Genomic DNA, 17,426 nt, shown 5'->3' on the forward strand with positions numbered 1-17,426 from the left:
GTCAATAATTCTATAATCTCACTGTTGAATTTCTTCCTAATATGTGGTATTTGCAAATTGACACTGGGGAGTTAGAGTTGTTTGCATCTATTTGTATTGATCATGTCTAAAACATTTTGTATGTTTTCCATTATTTATTCCTGAGCAGTCTTCCTCAAAAAGTAACCACAAGACTCTCTCTCTTGTATATGTGCCTGCATTCAAGTGTTAAAGAAACACTGATTGCCAACCAAGCACGTATTAGGAAGAAACATGAATGAAGACTAACACACTGCCTTCAGGAATCGTATTGTTTAAAAACGCCTAAAATCCGATGTAAATAATTTAATTTAGATACTAGAAATTATTTTTTGGCTCAAGTTTGTCCCCAATTCAATGATGACTGACCACTCTCAGATATTATTTGGGACGAGCTAATTTCCTTGCAGAAAGAAATAAAGAAAATTTAGTTGGGGCTAAAGGATACTCACATTAGAATGGATTTTTAAAGTAAAAAGGGAAACAGTTCTAAGATCTCAAAAAAACCACTTTTCCTACATAGCAACAAGGACAAGAAACTGTAGGTGAAGTAGTCAGGTTGAAAGAGTATTAGGCTATGCCTACTCACATAACCAGACTTGAAAGCAGTGACTTTGCCATCACATCCCAGGTGGAAAGACCAGAGGATATTTCAGAACTCATAGAATTCTCCTATGGGGTTCCCACTCTAGTGAGACTCTTATGAGTTACAATACTTTAATTTCAAGCAACAGAAAATCAACCTAAAGTGGCATAAACAATAAAGGGAATTTATTGGCCTATGTAACTAAAAAGTCTAAAGGTAATGGCTTCAGGTAAGGCTTGATCTAACAGCTCAAAAAATGCCCCCAAATGACATCTCTTCTTTCTATTTTTTTACCTCTACTTCCTCAATAATGGCTACATTGTAAGATAGTGCTCACTCGGTGGTCTCTGGTGATTGCTGGCACCTCCTAGGACTTCAGCTTTGCAGTTCAAGCAGAGAAAGAAAAAGAGAATCTGCTTTTTGGTATCTCCAACAAAAGTTCTGGAATAAGAGTTGCACTGGTACTAATTGTCCTGATTTGAACTGTGCATCTACTTTAAAATTAATCACTTGCTGGTGGAGGAGCAAGGGAGAGTGTGTGTCAATATGCTGATTGGTGTTAGTGATTCTCACAACTACAGGGCTGGTTGGGAAGATTATTGGTTGGCAGGGGGAACTAGGAATTGGATGCTGGAGGAGGGGCTACCAAATGTCTGCAGGAGCCACTAAACACTCTGGAGTCTAAGAATATGAAGAACAGGAGGATATTTCCTTATAGTGCCCAAATAAAGCCAGCCAGAGGGTAACGCCCCTATATTCACCTTTGAACTTCTATCTTTCTCAACAGATCTGGCAGTTCAGCAGCCTCTTCTCCAAAATCAAGAGCTGGGAGTTTAATGAAGTCACCTCCATGTCTGAGCACCTGAAGTCCTGTCCTTTCAACATTGTAGAGCACAAAACTGACCCGATTCTTTTGACCAGCATGTGTCAGCCCCGTGAGCAGGCCCGAGAGAGCTTAGTCTCCACCTTTAGAGTCAGACCACGAGGAAGATACGTCTCCTAAAAATTCAGATGCCACTCGATGCACCCTTCTTGGATTTCTTCTCGGAGTTCCTGAAGTAGGACAGAGTGTGGTTTTGAGGACTCCCTTCTGTAAACTGCCTATTTGCTTATCAGGGTGTATTGGAACACGCAATGTCCTTCGAAACCTCAACACAAGGCCTAAGAATTTCCTAAGCCATGTCTTGTACCATAGTGCCACATTGATGACTTGTTTCCTTTTTTCTTTTCTTTTCTTTTCTTTTTTCTTTCTTTCTAAAATAGATTGGTCTGAGAAGAAAATAAGTAATTTGAGGCCATTTGGAAGATGGGCCCAATTTCTTAAGTGATGAGAGAGCACGAAATTCCATAACCAGTACAGGCCTGTGCTTTTACATGGGCTTTTTAGTTCACAAAGCACTTTCAAATTTATGGGACAGGAAATGCAGGATGGGACTAAGGTGCAGAGAGTTACTCCCCAGGGAACGCAGGGTGAAGGGAACAAAGCTGGAGGCTCTGGAGCTGGGTCTGTTTTGACGATCAAGTCCAGGGCTCATTTTGGTTATTCTACTGCCTCTAGGCCAGGGTAGTCCTAACACAGCCTGACATAGGAGAGCCCCTGGCTGAGCATGGCAGCCTTGAAGACACCACAGGCCAAAACATGAGGGGCAGAAATGGGATCACAGAGTCTGTTGTTAGAATCTTGGCAACATACAGCAGGAAAGCCTTGAAAAATGGGGAGTCCAAAGGAGACACCATATTTATGGAGAACATTAGGACAAAAAGTCACCAACTTACTTTGTAACATTTTAATAATGACTTAAGGGTCAAGATTTTTTTCTTCTGAAAATTATGTTCTGAGTTAGGCAGAACATAGGCATGGCCCTGGGCCACCCTGTGCTATCTGAAATGACCTCAATACACTAATGCCAACCTCAGCGTCATGCCAGAATGCACAGGGCAGCCCAGGGAGATCACACCTTTGGCAAAGTCCAGACAAGGCCCACTGCAGTTCCTATGGCGCCAGTCACCAGCTCCTAGACAGCACTTGGGTACCCCATTGGGGTCTTGGAGAGGAAGACATGTGAACATAACGGCTCCCTGAAATTGCTCCTACCCATCCATATTTCTGGTCATGCTTTCAGTCTGACAAAAATGGATGATACTGCTGTTTTTGGTAACAAACAGTGAATATTCATAAGAATAAAAGTAAAAGAAAAAAAGACACAGTAGAAACTGGCATCCCCTACAGCAGAGCTTCTTAGCTTTGGAATTATTGACATTTTTAAATGGATAATTCTTTTTTTTTTTTCTGGGTGGGGAGGGGATGGAGTTCACTCTTGTTGCCCAGGCTGGAGTGCAATGACATGATCTCGGCTCACCGCAACCTCCGCCTCTTGGGTTCAAGCGATTCTCCTGCCTCAGCTTCCCGAGTAGCTGGGATTACTCGCCTGGCTAATTTTGTATTTTTAGTAGAGACGGGCTTTCTCCATGTTGTTCAGGCTGGTCTCAAACTCCCGACCTCAGGTGACTCGCCCGCCTTGGCCTTCCAAAGTGCTGGGTTTACAGGTGTGAGCCACTGCGCCCTGCCTGAACTGGATAATTCTTTGTTGCAAGGGACTATTCTGTGTACTACAGGATACTTGGCAGCATCCTTGGCCTATCCATTAAATGTCAGTAGCACCCCCACAGTGGCAACAATCAAAAATGTCACCAGACATTGCTAAATATCAGGGAGCAAAATGGCTCCCCGTTGAAAATCCCTAAAGGATGTCATACTAGTGACAATAAGTTAGGATATGCTTATTTTTTAGTACAGCAAAATCTTATCGCACATAGCTATCCACAATAGTTATGATTTAATGCAGCTCTTTATTTATGAAATAGGTTTTAGACATGGTGATTTTAAGTTGGGAACCAGAAGGAAATGATTTGTTTGGTATGGCTTCATGTCCTTCAGCCACCCACAAGAATGTATCCTTTCAGCTCTCTTTGGTTATACCTGAAGCCAGGAGTGTTGAGTTATTAGCCTTGTGTTTATATTCCTCTCACTGTAATTGGTGTCATTTTCCCAGCAGTCCTAGCAGTCCTCAAGCAAGTGGGAAATAGGAAAAGAAAAGGACAGGCATTGTAGGGAAGCAGAGGATAAAGAATTTAGCCGACAAAAGAAACAATCTAGTCAATCTGGGTGCTTTTATTTCCTGGGTTCTCTCTAAACATGGCTCAGAGCTGGTGTAGATGAAGTAGGTGAAACCTCTGAAAAGAGTCTAGAAGGCAGTAGAGCAAGTCCCAGACCAGAAACATGCTCATCTTTTCATCGTAATGTGCCACTCGGTACTATTTGGTAATGTCACTCTATTTTTCCTAACCCCATCCTTTGGTTTGTATTTCATATTTGTATATAAGGCACCATTTTCTAAAAATATGACTAGGGTGTGACCTAAGGTTTTATTCTGTGAAGATGAGTAACTGGAAAGAAGCTAACACTGCAGTGGGAAGGAAGGAAGAGAGTTGTCCAGGTGGTAGTTCGACGTGTTTTGAATCTAGTCCTTCCTACATGGAGGATAAAAGCTCCTGAAGTCCACTCTGGGTTTGTGATTTTAATAGAAATAGAAAGGGAAACTATAGACCAATGGAGATGAAAATCAGGGGCTATGGATGGATGGAGGAGAAATAAGGTGCTACATAGAGAAAGGAAGAGGGCAGAAGGCTTTCCCTTCCCAAACTGGGTGAGCTGGGGAAGCCTTGGTTCAGGAGAGTGGCACTGCCCACAACTGCTTTGTGGTTTGCGCACTTCCAGCCGCACTCTCCCCCTCCAGTTGCTGCCTTCAGAGCCGTACTGAAGCACGAGCTTCAATAAGACAAGCACACTTCATAGTGAGAGGGCAGCAGTACCAAAGCCTTTCAGAGAGACTATGGATTAGACAGAAATGATTTGTGAGAGGAAGCTGGAGTGAACAGCATGAACAGCGAGTGTTACCTGACAGAGGCAAGACAGCTAGAAGTGGCTTCAGATTTAGAAACAGCTGAGGGGAGCAAAGAGGGACTGTGTACACAGGGAGGGAGGATGTCTATGGGCAGAGCCCTTGGTGAGTATCATCACCAAGAAAGGCAGTCCAGAATAGAGATCAGCCGAATATGGAGGCTGAGGTCTGTAGAACTGGGCCAGAGAGGACCTTGCTGCCTTAGTAGCATAAGGGTCTGGAAAAGAAGTTTCTATCTCACAACAAAGGAAAAAGTGAAAAGCAAGGTGGAACTTGAAGATACGTCATGAAAATCACTATAAAAGTCTGATTTATGTGTGATGTCAAATCAAACTGAAATGAAGAATGAGATTGAGTATATCTGTGGTGACTGACCTCTGTATACTAGAAACCTCAACATCTCTAGAAGAGGAAATAAAAGCTGCTTTGCACTCTGAAAGGCTAATTGGGTGAATCTTATAAGTTAGGTCTAGAGACAGATGTGTGATTCACAGGCATAGAAGTTGTCACTGAAACCAAGTGTGTATCATGAAGAAAGACCAGAGCACAAGCCTGAGACCAAACTTGTCCAACCTGCCTTATTGTGTTGTTGTTCTGTTTTGTTTTGTTTTAGGCTTTTAGCAGCCTGAAGCCATGGTTTTTAGTTTCTGTCTCTAGTGATAAGCAGAAAAGAGGAATGAGAAAGGGGCTTTACTGGCCCAACCAGAAACAGAAACTATGAACCCATGGCTGAATTCTCTCCCTTGGACACCCTGCTGGGCAGCTCACCAACTCTATGAAGCCCTGGAGCAACTAACTGTGGGTCTTAGCAACCATTCTAGCTCCTCCTTGATCCCAGTGCCTTCTCCATCTTTTCTTTCTTTCTTCTTTTTTTTTTTTTGAGACAGCTTCTCACTCTATCGCCCAGGCTGGAGTGCAGTGGTGTGATCACAGCTCACTGAAGCCTTGACTTTGACTTCCCAGGCTCAGGTGATTCTCTCACCTCAGACTACTGAGTAGCTGGTGCTATAGGCCCACAATACCATGCCCAGCCATTGCTCAGGCTGATCTGTTTTGGACTGGGTTTAAAATGCAGCCTAAGGAGGCCAGGTGCAGTGGCTTATGCCTGTCATCCCAGCACTTTGGGAGGCTAAGCGGGGGGCGATCATCTGAGGTCAGGAGTTCAAGATCAGCCTGGCCAACATGGGGAAACCCCATCTCTACTAAAAATACAAAAATTAGCCGGGCATGGTGGTGCACGCCTGTAGTTGCAGGTACTCGGGAGGCTGAGGCAGGAGAATCTCTTGAACCTGGGAAGTGGAGGCTGCAGTGAGCTGAGATCACGCTGCGGCACCCCAGCCTGGGTGACAGAGCAAAACTCCTTCTCAAAAAAAAAAAAAAAAAGTTCAGCCTAAGGAAAAGGCCTAGTCTTTGACATCTAGGGTGCAGGGGAATTGGCAGTGGTAAGAGAAAGTCTCCTGGATATGCCTGGAAGAGGAAAGGTTGGAGCCTTAAGATTTGAGGCCATGAGGGCCACACAAAAAGTACTATTTACCTCAGCATACAGGTGAACCATAGTCTTACTTTATTTCGAATTTTAAGACTGAACAGAAAGAAGGTTCACAGATATTTCTTCAGGGAAGGAAAGTGGGCAAATAGCACAATGAGGCAAACCACACAATCTAGACGTACTTTCCCGGGTAAACAAACCGGGAAGCCCAGAGCTCACAGAGGAGGAGAGCAGAGCTTGGGGTGGCAGAGAGGTGTTCATTGGGAAGGAGTCAGGAACACAAGAGAAATGTTCATGAGCTCATCCAGGATAGAGAGGACTCTTGGGGAAGGGGACCTCCTTCCCCATGCTGTCTCTGCCCCAAGCCCTTAATGAAGCAGGAGAGGGAAGTCTGTCCAGAACCTCATCTGGTTAGACATTTGCAGCAGGAATAGGGAGGGGGTGGAGGCAGAGCCACTTTGGACATGGGAAATCACAGTTGCAGTAGACAGTGAGCTCTAGTCACTCCAGAAGCTTGACATAATTTGCAGGGAAGAGTCCAAAGTGGCCATGGCAACGTCCCCGCCACCAGCCCTCGTCCACCATCTCAATGTCAGTGATTACGTCGTCCGGATCAAAGGAAAGCTCATCACTTCCCTCTGGGGAGAAAGTTGAGGGGATATTAGAATGGTCAGACATGAATCTCTCTTTTCACATGTCCCCCTGTCTTATATCAGGGGCGTCCATGTACCAGGCTCCTCGGGCCACTCCCAACCTACCTCCTTGGTAATCATATAGAGCCACAGCTGAGATCCCCAGAGCCCCAGCCCCAGCCCCAGCTGGGCAGCCTGATGATCCTGCATAATGAGAAACACAAACATGGGATCATCAACATGAAGAAGGCAAACAGAGAAAGATCCTACTGGGGCAATAGAGAAATTCTTCTTCCTCTTACCCTCCCCTGGACATGACCAAATTCTCCTGCTTCTCCTTCCATCACTCACCAGCCAGAGCAGAAGAAAAAGAAGAATCTTCAGGCTCGAGCACCTCCTCATAGTCCCCCTCTGGTTCATCCTCCTGCTCATGCCTGTCCATCTCCTCAACGTCCTCATAGTCATTCTCAGGCTCGGGCTCAGGCTCGGGCTCAGGCTCAGGCTCTGCTTCGTACACTGGCTCTTCCTCCACCTGGAGGCCTTCCAGAGTCCTAGGGGGCAGAGCTGGGGGCTCCTCATTGTCCTGAGAAGAGACAGTGTGGAGCACTGTGACTTCCACTTTCCAGGAGGACTCAATGGAGGACTGATAAGACCCCCCCCCTTCACCACCCTGCCTCTTCTCCCCTCCACCCTTGCCTCCATCTAACAGCCTCTCCTGGGGAACACAGCCTTTCATCCATCTTCATTCTTCAATCTCCTCCCACACCCACCCACCCAAAACACATTCCAGAGACAATGGGAAGAGAATGTAAAAGGTGTGAGGGGAGGGAAGTAGAAAACAAGTCAGATTCTTTGGGAGACCAAGAAAACATTGAAGCAAGAGCACATTGTTGAGCTACCACAGCTAGGATAATCATCTATCCTAGTTTGCCCAGGACAGAGGAGTTTCCCAGAAGGCAAGGTCTTCAGTGCTAACACCAGAACAGTGCAAGGCAAACCAGGATGGTTGGCCACCCTGCACAGCCCACATTCCTAAGACTCGAGAAGATGGGGTGGGGGCAGAGAATCTTTGGGGGTTTGCTTACCTCCGGGAGAGTCTGCCTAATGGGCAGCAAGGGCACTGGGTGTTCCCTGCTGGTTCTCACAGGCTCAGACTCTGATGATGGAGGAGTCCCAACTGGAGGCCAGGCCTGTGGAAAATGAAGCATCTCTCAAGTAAGCAAGCCTCCATCTTCACTCTTTTTTTTTTTTTTGAGATAGACTCTCGCTCTGTAGCCCAGGCTGGAGTGCAGTGGTGCGATCTCAGCTCATTGCAACCTCCGCCTCCCAGGTTCAAGCGATTCTCCTGCCTCAGCCCCCTGAGTAGCTGGGATTACAGGCACACGCCACTATGCCTGGCTAATTTTTGTATTTTTAATAGAGACAGGGTTTCACTATGTTGGTCAGGCTGGTCTTGAACTCCTGACTTCCTGACCTCGTGATCTGTCTGCCTTGGCCTCCCAAAGTGCTGGGATTACAGGCATGAGCCACCACGCTCGGCCCATCTTCATTCTTTTTATTTTATTTTATGCATTTTTTGAGACAGGGTCTCACTCTGCTGCCCTGGCTGGAGCAAAGTGAGATCATAGCTCACTGTAGCCTCAAACTCTTGGGCTCAAACAATCCTCCTCTCTAAGCCTCCCAAGTAGCTGGGACTATAGGCACACACCACCATGCCCAGCTAATTTTTAAATTGTTTTTATAGCGATAGGGTCTTACTATGTTGCCCAGGTTGGTCTAGAACTCCTGGCTTCAAGTGATCCTCTCACCTTGGCCACCTCAAGTGCTAGGATTACAGGCATGAGCCACCACACCATGCATGTCTTCACTGTTACATTTACCAGGAACACCCTCTCCCACTCTCTGCCAATTCAAATGGAACTCATCCCTCAAGATGGGCTCCAGCCTGAAGTGACGGCCCCTTCCTCATAGTTCCTACAGCAATAATTGGCTGTGCTGGCTGGTGACTTGCTTTCTGTTGTACTATGTAAATCTTGAGGGTTTTTTCTAACATTCTGATAGGAGGTCCAATTACAGTCAGACTGAAGTCTTCTAAAGACAGAGACAACAGACCTTGCCTAACCCAGGGGAGGACTTTGCCTTATTTTCTGCCAATGGTTTGGACCCCTTAGGCTCCTGTCTGGGCAAGAGATCCTGGATGTGGATCCAAGAGGGCCAGGCGCTCACCTCTGAGGAGATTTTCTTGGGCAGTGGGGCCGGTACTGCTGGCTCTTCCATAGCTATCACTGGCTGTGGAGCCTCAGGGCTCATCTTTGTCACAGCCTTTCGCTCCTGTTGCCTCCTGGCCACCTGCTGTGCCTTCTCCTCTTCCTCTCGCTTCCTCTTCTCCTCAGCCATGGACTCAAATTTCGCCTTCAGCCCACGGGCACCACTAGAAGCTGCAGACACAGGCAAGAAAAATTAGGGTTGTCTTGGATTGGAGAGTGGGGAAGGGCATGGCACTTGAAGGAAGAAGGGGAATCAGTTAAATATCCGGGAGGAGGGATTTGTGGGACAGGATGGTAAAGATGTATCGATAGAGGAACAAGGGATAATAGGAGGATGGCATAGCCCTGAAGCCTGGATTTTTATAAAGCCAGGCTATACGACCTAAGACTCGTGTCTTTTTTTTTTCTTGAGACAGGGTCTCAGCCCAGGCTAGAGTGCAGTGGTGCAGTCATGGGACACTGCAGCCTCAACCTCCCAGGCTCAAGCAATCCTCCTACCTCAGCCTCTGGAGTAGTTGGGACCACAGATGTGCACCACCACACCCAGCTAATTTTTGTATTTTTTGTAGAGAGGGGATCTTGCTGTGTTGCCCAGCCTCATCTTGAACTCCTGGGTTCAAGTGATTATCCTACTTCAGCATCCCAAAGTGCTGGGATTACAGGTGTGAGCCACCATGCCCAGCTGACTTGTGTCCTTTCTAAATTGTAAACTTTGGGCTTCCAACCAGCATCCTCCCCTGTCCATTTTCCATAAATCTGTATGCCTTCCTCGAGCCACCACTCATCCTCAACCCCATCCAAAACTCCTGTCCCTGTGTGTTCTTCCCAAGTGGTTCCTCACCAATGTTCCCACGCCACCCCACCCCTGTCCCAAGCCACACTGTGTTCTCTGCCTCCGATTCCTTCCCCGACGTCACTCTGTCTATCCACTTGACTTTCTCTCTTTCTTTCTTTTCTTTCTTTCTTTCTTTCTTTCTTTCTTTCTTTCTTTCTTTCTTTCTTTCTTTCTTTCATTTCTTTCTCTCTCTCTCTCTCTCTCTCTCTCTCTCTCCTCTCTCTCTCTTTCTTTCGTCTCACTCTGTCACCCAGGCTGGAGTTGAGTGGCATGATCTCAGCTCACTCCGACTTCCGCCTCCTGGGTTCAAGTGATTCTCCTGCCTCAGCCTCCCAAGTAGCTGGGATTATAGGTGTGCACCACCATGCCTGGCTAATTTTTGTATTTTTTATAGAGATGGGGTTTCCCCATGTTGTCCAAGCTGTTCTTAAATTCCTGAACTCAAGCAGTCCTCCCACTTTAGCCTCCAAAGTGCTGGGATTACAGATGTGAGCTCCGCCTTACCTGGTTTTTCTAGGAAAGACAGAATCTGGGAATATGAGGATAGGGAGCAGGTCTAACTCAGCTAATCTAGGTAGTTAAAGGCATGGAGGATATAGTCTGGGGAAGAAAAAGAATGAGGGAGAAGGAAGTGAGGTGCATGGAGAGTGAATCACTAAGCCTCACCGGCTTCTATGGGCGTCGTCTTCTTATAAGCTGTGGTCGGGGCCTCCATTTCATTGAAGCCGACAGCGCTCTGCAGGCAGGAGAACAGCATGTGTGTTGCGGGAGGGGGCAAGGGTAGTGGTGACCTGGAGGCAGTATTGGGGGTTGGGGGCCACTATAGGAGGTATCCCTAACCATTGGATGCTCAACAGCTGGACAGCATGTTCCAATGTTGTTTTGTGGTAGAGAGGGGGTAAAGAAGTTCTTAAGTGCTGAGTTCAGCTCCCCCTTTCAGCAGCTCAGTGACCTTAGAATCTCACATCTCCAAGCCCAGTTGCCTAGAATGCAGCAGGGCCCCCTGGCCCATGCATGAGGAGGGACTAGTGTAGGGAGGACAGTGGCATGGGGTGGGAGGAGACTGAAGATTGGGTTAAGCAATGCCAAGAAATCAATACAATTTCCAGTCCAATACGACCTTTCCCTGCGGTTTACCTGTGTCTCTGTATGCCTCTCCCACTGTCCTCAAAGCTCAGGCTTTGGAAGACATGCTCCTTAGATGCTGAGGGCAGTCAGTGGGGACTGCAGGACGCCAGCAGGACAGGCTCTGTGTGCCCAGCACCACCGTCCCCTCCCTCTCCCAGCCTTCTTCACGCTCTTCTCTGCACACTTTCCTAAACTTAAGGAACTCTTCTTAAGACATTGGTGTTCTGGTGCTTTACCTTATCCACTCGGTCCTTCTGGATTCCATACTGGCCACCAAAGCCCTTGGCATAATCTGCAGGACAGAAAGTTCTGAGTTATAGGAGATCAAAATGCTGGGAATGGGTGGTGAGAAGAATCAGTGGGAAGAAAAACAGGAATGTGGAAAACAAATGTAGGAGGAAATGTGAGAATCAGAGGATAGAGGGAGGCATGGATGGGAAGAGAGGGAAACAGATGGGGAAAAAATCTGGGAGCGAATGGAGAAGACAAAGATGGAAGTAGGGAAACATGGAAAGCAGAAAGCAACAGATAAGGAAAAATGTAAAAGAAATAGGAAAAAATACAGAGAGCACTTCAGCCATCCGTATGGGTTCCAGGGAAGCAGTAAACCTCTTTATCCTCTGTGAGGACAGCAGAGATCCCTCTAAGACTCATGGCAAACCATCTTCTGACCATCACCCAGCTTGTCTGTCCTCATTCCTTCCTCAACGCCCCCTTCTCTCTCACCTCCCTCCTAGGCCCTGCTCTTAATCCTTCTGTTTTCCTCTCCATCTCTCCTCTCTCCCCTCACTACCACCACCTGTCCCCACACATGTGCTTACTGCCCTGGCACCCCCTGCTCTGCACATCTGCCCCTCTGTATTCTGGGGCCCCCGGGTGAGCTTCCAGAAAGGAAGGAAGGAGATCCCTGTGCTATCTGTGACCTTCCCCCTTCCAACCCCAACTCACCTCTCTGGGACTCGTGTTTCTCCGTCTCTCCCTTGTAGTCATATCCCAGAGCTGCTTTGTCCCATTTATCCTTCTCCACCCCGTACCGGCCACCAAAGCCACGAGAGTAATCTGTGGTCGAAGGAGCAGTCATGAGAGCCCACCCTTAGGCTCCAGCACACAGGGAAGCGCTGGAGAAGAGAGGTCAGCAGGAATGGGTACAGAGTGTTAGGGGCCTGGGAAAAGAGCAGGGCTTGAATACAGGGGAATTAAAGAGAAGCCATGTCTTAAGTAGTCTTTTAATTGAATATTGCTTACTTTTTCCCTCTCTTCTCTCATTTCCATGCCAAGATGAGAAGAACATTCCCATTTTCTCCCTTCTTCTTCAAGAAGGGGCAAGTATAGAGAGTGAGGAGATTGCAGAAAAAAAAAGGCAGATACTTGAAATGTATGCCTTTCCCCTACTCCCATATAAGCACATAGAAATGTCAGATAAAACATAACAATTGTGTTTTAAAGAGTGAAGCTCAGGCCGAGCACGGTGCTCATGCCTGTAATCCCAGCACTTTAGGGGCCGAGGCAGGTGGATCACCTGAGGTCAGGAATTTGAGACCAGCCTGGCCAAAATGGGGAAACCCTGTCTCTACTAAAAAATACAAAAATTATCCAGGCATGGTGATGTGCGTCTGTAGCCCCAGCTACTAGGGAGGCTGAGACAGGAGAGTCACTTGAACATGGGGGGTGGAGGTTGCAGTGAGCCGAGATTGCACCATTGCACTCCAGCCTGGGTGACAGAGCGAGACTCCATCTCAAAAAAAAAAAAAAAAAAAAAAAAAAAAGTGAAGCTCAGAAGAAAGGAAGGGAAAAAATCCTGGCTCCAGAAACCAGAGACAAAGAGATGAATCAAAGCTGTGTGTGTGAAGATAATTATGAACTGACACCACAGAAAACCCAAGGGCATTTTTGGGGGATTTTTTTGTTTTTAGAGGTAGGGTCTTGCTCCTTTGCTCAAGCTATAGTGCAGGGTACAATCATGGCTCACTGTAACCTTGAACTCCTGGGGTCAAGCAATCCTCCTGAGTAACTGGGACCACAGGCATGTGCCACCATGACTTGCTAATTTAAAAAAAAAATCTGTAGTGATAGGATCTCACTGTGTTGCCCAGGCTAGCCTTAAACTACTCGGCTCAAAGGACCCACCCACCTCAGCCTCCCAAAATGCTGCAATTACAGGTGTGAACTACCACACCTGGTCAGATTTTAAATTCCAAATGTAATGAATAGGGATTAGGATCGAGGCTCTGTGATTCTAATTTCCATTTAAGAATGGGGGAGGAGGGAAGAAAGCCAGAAACGAAGCTCTGTCCACTCCTATAAGAGAGTGCTAGAAAAATTCTACTCATTTACCCAGGAAAATCAAGAGGGGGGCTTGTAACCTGTTCAATATTTGATAGGGGGAAATTTTGCTTATGAGACTTGGAAACTCCAAGCCTACATCTGAGTGTAGAATGCAAATACACATTTTTTTTCCACTTATGTGATGCAGGAATTCTAAGCTGAGAAATTAACTAAATACTGATCCAGGAAAATATACATTTTGGAAAGAGTAAGCATAAGAAAGATGGCATGAATATGAGATAAAGTGATCTCAAGACAAAGTGCATTCTAAGAGACAAGAAAGACATGCTCCAATGATAAAAGAACAATACCTTTCATCAGGAGTATGTATGCTGGCATAAACCTATTCACAGAACCAAAATTCATGAAGCTCTCAAATAAAAGAAAAATGTAAAAAACCGGGTGTGGTGAATGCCTGTAGTCCCAGCTACTCAGAAGGCTGAGGCAGGAGGGTGACTTGAGCCCGGGAGTTCGAGACCAGCCTGAGAAACATCGCAAGACTCCAACACACACACACACACACACACACACACACACACACACACAAATAATGCAAAAGCTGACAGAAGTAGAAAGAGAAATACACAAATCTGTAATAGTAGTTGAACATTTCAACACCATTCTTTCATTAATTAATAGGTATTTTAGGCAAAAACGAATCAGTAAAATTATAGAAGATCCAAACATTATCAACTAATAAGACCTAATTGACTCTTATACAACACTATACCCCAAACTACAGAATATACTTTTTTCATGCATATAGAACATTGACCAAATAGACCATGTGCCGGTCCATAAGTCTCTAAGACAGTAAGTCTCAGTACATTTCAAAAGACTGAAATATTAGAGATCATATTCTGATCACAATAGAATTAAAGTAGAAGTCAATACCAATAAAATTATCTAGAAAATTTCCCTGATACTCAGAAAATCAGTAACAGCTTTTAAATAATACACATGTCAAAGAAGAAATTACAAGGGAAATAAGAAAATATTTTTAACTGAATGATTTTATTTTTTGTTGTTGTTGTTGTTGTTGTTGTTTTTTGAGACAGGGTCTCACTCTGTTGCCCAGGCCAAAATGTAGTGGCACAATCATGGCTTGCTGCAGCCTCAACCTCCTGGGCTCAAGTGATCCTCCCACATTAGTCCCCTGAATAGCTGGGACCACGGGTTTGTGATGAATGAAAATTAAAACACACACATTCAAATATTTGTTGAATGTAGCAAATGTTTGTAGCAAATGAAGGTAGTGTTCAGAGGGAAATGTATAGCTTTTTAAGTGCCCATACAGTAAAGGAAGGCTTAAAATCAATTATCTAAGTTTCTACCTTAAGAGACTAGGAAAAGAACAAACTAAATCAATACTAAGTAGAAGAAAAACATAATAAAGATAAGAGCAGAAACCAATACATTTTTTAAAACAAGTAAACAATAGAGAAAATTAGCAAAGCCAAAAGCTTGTTCTTTGGAAAGAGTAATAAAATTGATAAACTTCTAGTAAGAATAATTAAAAAGAGAAAAAACACAAGTAAGTAAGATCAGAAATGAAAATAGGCATTTCATATCACTAGAAATCTTACAGAAGTTAAAAAGAAGAGAATATTATAAATGAATTTATGCCAATAAACCTGACAACACAGACAAAATGAACAAATTCCTTGAAAAGCACAACATACCATAACCAACTTAAAAACCAGAAAGACTTGAACTCCATGGGAAAAAATAATAATAAAGGAAAAAAAATGTCCGTTACTATTAAGACCTCTAGAGTTGAGCCAGAAGTAGAGGCAATATTTCCCTGGATGAGGTACTTACTAAACCCAGGGCACATGAAATTCTCATAAAACAAATATCCCTCTCCTTCACTAAAATAAGTTTATAAACAAGATTACAAACCATCAAGGAAATAAATAACCATGAGGAACAGCAGATTAGTCAGAAGAAATGGCACAGCCAAGAACTGCAAATAATATAAAATATGAAAGAAACTGCAAAGTACATGTTTAAAATAATTAAACAGCTTAAAGAAGTGGCACAGGGAACCGTAATGAAACCATAATGTCTTATGGAAAATGAATCAGCAGATGTGCAATAGAACCAAAAGAAACTCCAGAAATGAAAATATCTGATGTGGTGGCTCATGCCTGTAATCCCAGCACTTTGGGAGGCCAAGGCAGAAGGATCACTTCAGCCCAGGAGTTTGAGGCCAGCCTGGGCAACATAATGAGACTTTATCTAAAAAAAGAGAGGGAAGGCAAGGGAAGGGGAGGGGAGGGGAGGGGAGGGGAGGGCAGGGGAGGGGAGGGGACGGGAGGGCAGGGCAGGGAAGGGAAGGGAAAGGAAGGGAAGGGAAGATATTTGAAAGAAAGTTTAAAATGCAATGGACAGCTTAAACAATAATGAAATACAGCGAAAGGAAGAATTAGTGAACTTAACCTGGATCTAAAGGAATAACCCAGAATGCGGCACAAGGACATAAAGAGAAGAGAGAAGAGGTATTATTCAAAGAGAAAATGCCTGAGAACTTCCTATAATGAAAGTCACATCTGAGGTTGAAAAAGGGCAGTAAGTCCCATATAGGATAATAAAAGTAGATCTAACATCCAGACACACCCTAATAATAGTGAAGAATATCAGAGACCAAAAGAAAATCTTTAATTAAAAAAAACCCGGAGATATAAGACATGTTACCTACTCAGGAATGATAGTCTGGCACAAGAGAGATGTCAGAGACGATGAAATAAGATCTTCAAAGTGATGAAGGGAAAATAAAAATGAAGAATGATGCAACATAAAGACATTTTTCAAAGACTGAAAGTTCTTTCATAGACTCATTAAAAGAATTATCAATGGAATATTTTAGCAAGAAGGAAATAGAAGATACAAAGGTGAAACAATGAAATACAATAAGCAATGTTGAGCTAGGAAATAGGTAAATACCTTGGTCAATTTAAATAAGCATTTACTAAGTAATAATAATGATTCATTTTTGTGGGGTTTATAAGATGGAATCAATAATAAGATGGAATAAGATGGAACCAATATACTGAACAACAACAATATGGTTGGTTAAAAAGAATGTAGTTAAAATATTCTATGTTTCCAATACACTCAGGAAGAGATTGTGATTAATTTTAAATTTAAGTCAAAGATGCATGTTAAAATTTAGGAATAACCTTCTAAAATAAAGGAATAGAATACCTTATTTTCAATCCATTAGAGAAAAAAGAGGGATTCAAAAACTTGATCAATATGGCCGGGCGCGGTGGCTCAAGCCTGTAATCCCAGCACTTTGGGAGGCCGAGGCAGGCAGATCACGAGGTCAGGAGATCGAGACCATCCTGGCTAACATGGTGAAACCCCGTCTCCACTAAAAATACAAAAATCAGCCCGGCGTAGTGGCGGGTGCCTGTAGTCCCAGCTACTCGGGAGGCTGAGGCAGGAGAATGGCGTGAACCCGGAAGGTGGAACTTGCAGTGAGCCGAGATCCAGCCACTGCACTCCAGCCTGGGCGACAGAGCCAGACTCCGTCTCAAAAAAAAAAAAAAAAAAAAAACTTGATCAATATTATAGAAAGCGATCATGGAGAAAAAGAGAAGCAAGTGCACAGTGGGTTTAAAAAGCATATAAAATAGGGCCGGGCACGGTGGCTCACACCTATAATCCCAGCACTTTGGGAGGCCGAGTCGGGTGGATCACGAGGTCAGGAGATCGAGACCATCCTGGCTAACACAGTTTTCACTGCCAGGCATGGTGGCAGTCGCCTGTAGTCCCAGCTACTTGGGAGGCTGAGGCAGGAGAATGGCGTGAACCCAGGACACAGAGCTTGCGGTGAGCCAATATGGTGCCACTGCACTCTAGCCTGGGTGACAGAGCGAGACTCCCTCTCAAAAAAATTAAAAAGTATGTAAAATAGCAGTGGGTGCAGTGGCTCATGCCTGTAATCCCAGCAGTTTGAGAGGGTGAGAGGGGAGAATCACTTGAGCCAAAAGGTTTGACACTGCCTGGGCAACATAGTGAGACTCCATCTCTACAAAGAATAAAAAATTAGCCAGGCATGGTGGTGCACACTTGTAGTCACAGCTACTCAGAACGCTGAGGTGGGAGGATCGCTTGAGCCCAGGAATTCGAAGCTGCAGTGACCCATGATTGTGTCACTGCACTCCCGCCTGGGTGAC

The 17,426-nt window shown here is 44.9% G+C and overlaps 2 protein-coding genes across 2 annotated transcripts in view; one reads left to right on the plus strand and one right to left on the minus strand.

Annotated features, from left to right (window-relative positions):
• The window catches only part of FBXO40 (F-box protein 40), a 38,129-nt gene extending 32,172 nt beyond the window's left edge, over positions 1 to 5,957 (plus strand). Inside the window, exon 4 of the mRNA XM_055110337.1 lies at positions 1,392 to 5,957. Coding sequence (XP_054966312.1) covers positions 1,392 to 1,607 — 216 coding nt within the window. The 3' untranslated portion in view covers positions 1,608 to 5,957. The remainder of the gene's footprint in view (positions 1 to 1,391) is intronic.
• A 150-nt stretch (positions 5,958 to 6,107) lies between these two features.
• The window catches only part of HCLS1 (hematopoietic cell-specific Lyn substrate 1), a 29,681-nt gene continuing 18,362 nt past the window's right edge, over positions 6,108 to 17,426 (minus strand). The window contains exons 7-14 of the mRNA XM_003825172.5: positions 11,866 to 11,976; positions 11,154 to 11,209; positions 10,456 to 10,525; positions 8,914 to 9,125; positions 7,773 to 7,877; positions 7,039 to 7,270; positions 6,814 to 6,891; positions 6,108 to 6,693 (exon numbers count right to left, since the gene is read on the minus strand). Of these exons, the coding sequence (XP_003825220.1) occupies positions 6,557 to 6,693; positions 6,814 to 6,891; positions 7,039 to 7,270; positions 7,773 to 7,877; positions 8,914 to 9,125; positions 10,456 to 10,525; positions 11,154 to 11,209; positions 11,866 to 11,976 (1,001 nt within the window). The 3' untranslated portion in view covers positions 6,108 to 6,556. The remainder of the gene's footprint in view (positions 6,694 to 6,813; positions 6,892 to 7,038; positions 7,271 to 7,772; positions 7,878 to 8,913; positions 9,126 to 10,455; positions 10,526 to 11,153; positions 11,210 to 11,865; positions 11,977 to 17,426) is intronic.

This window comes from Pan paniscus, chromosome 2 (assembly GCF_029289425.2).
Source record: "Pan paniscus chromosome 2, NHGRI_mPanPan1-v2.0_pri, whole genome shotgun sequence".
Lineage (NCBI taxonomy): Eukaryota > Metazoa > Chordata > Mammalia > Primates > Hominidae > Pan > Pan paniscus.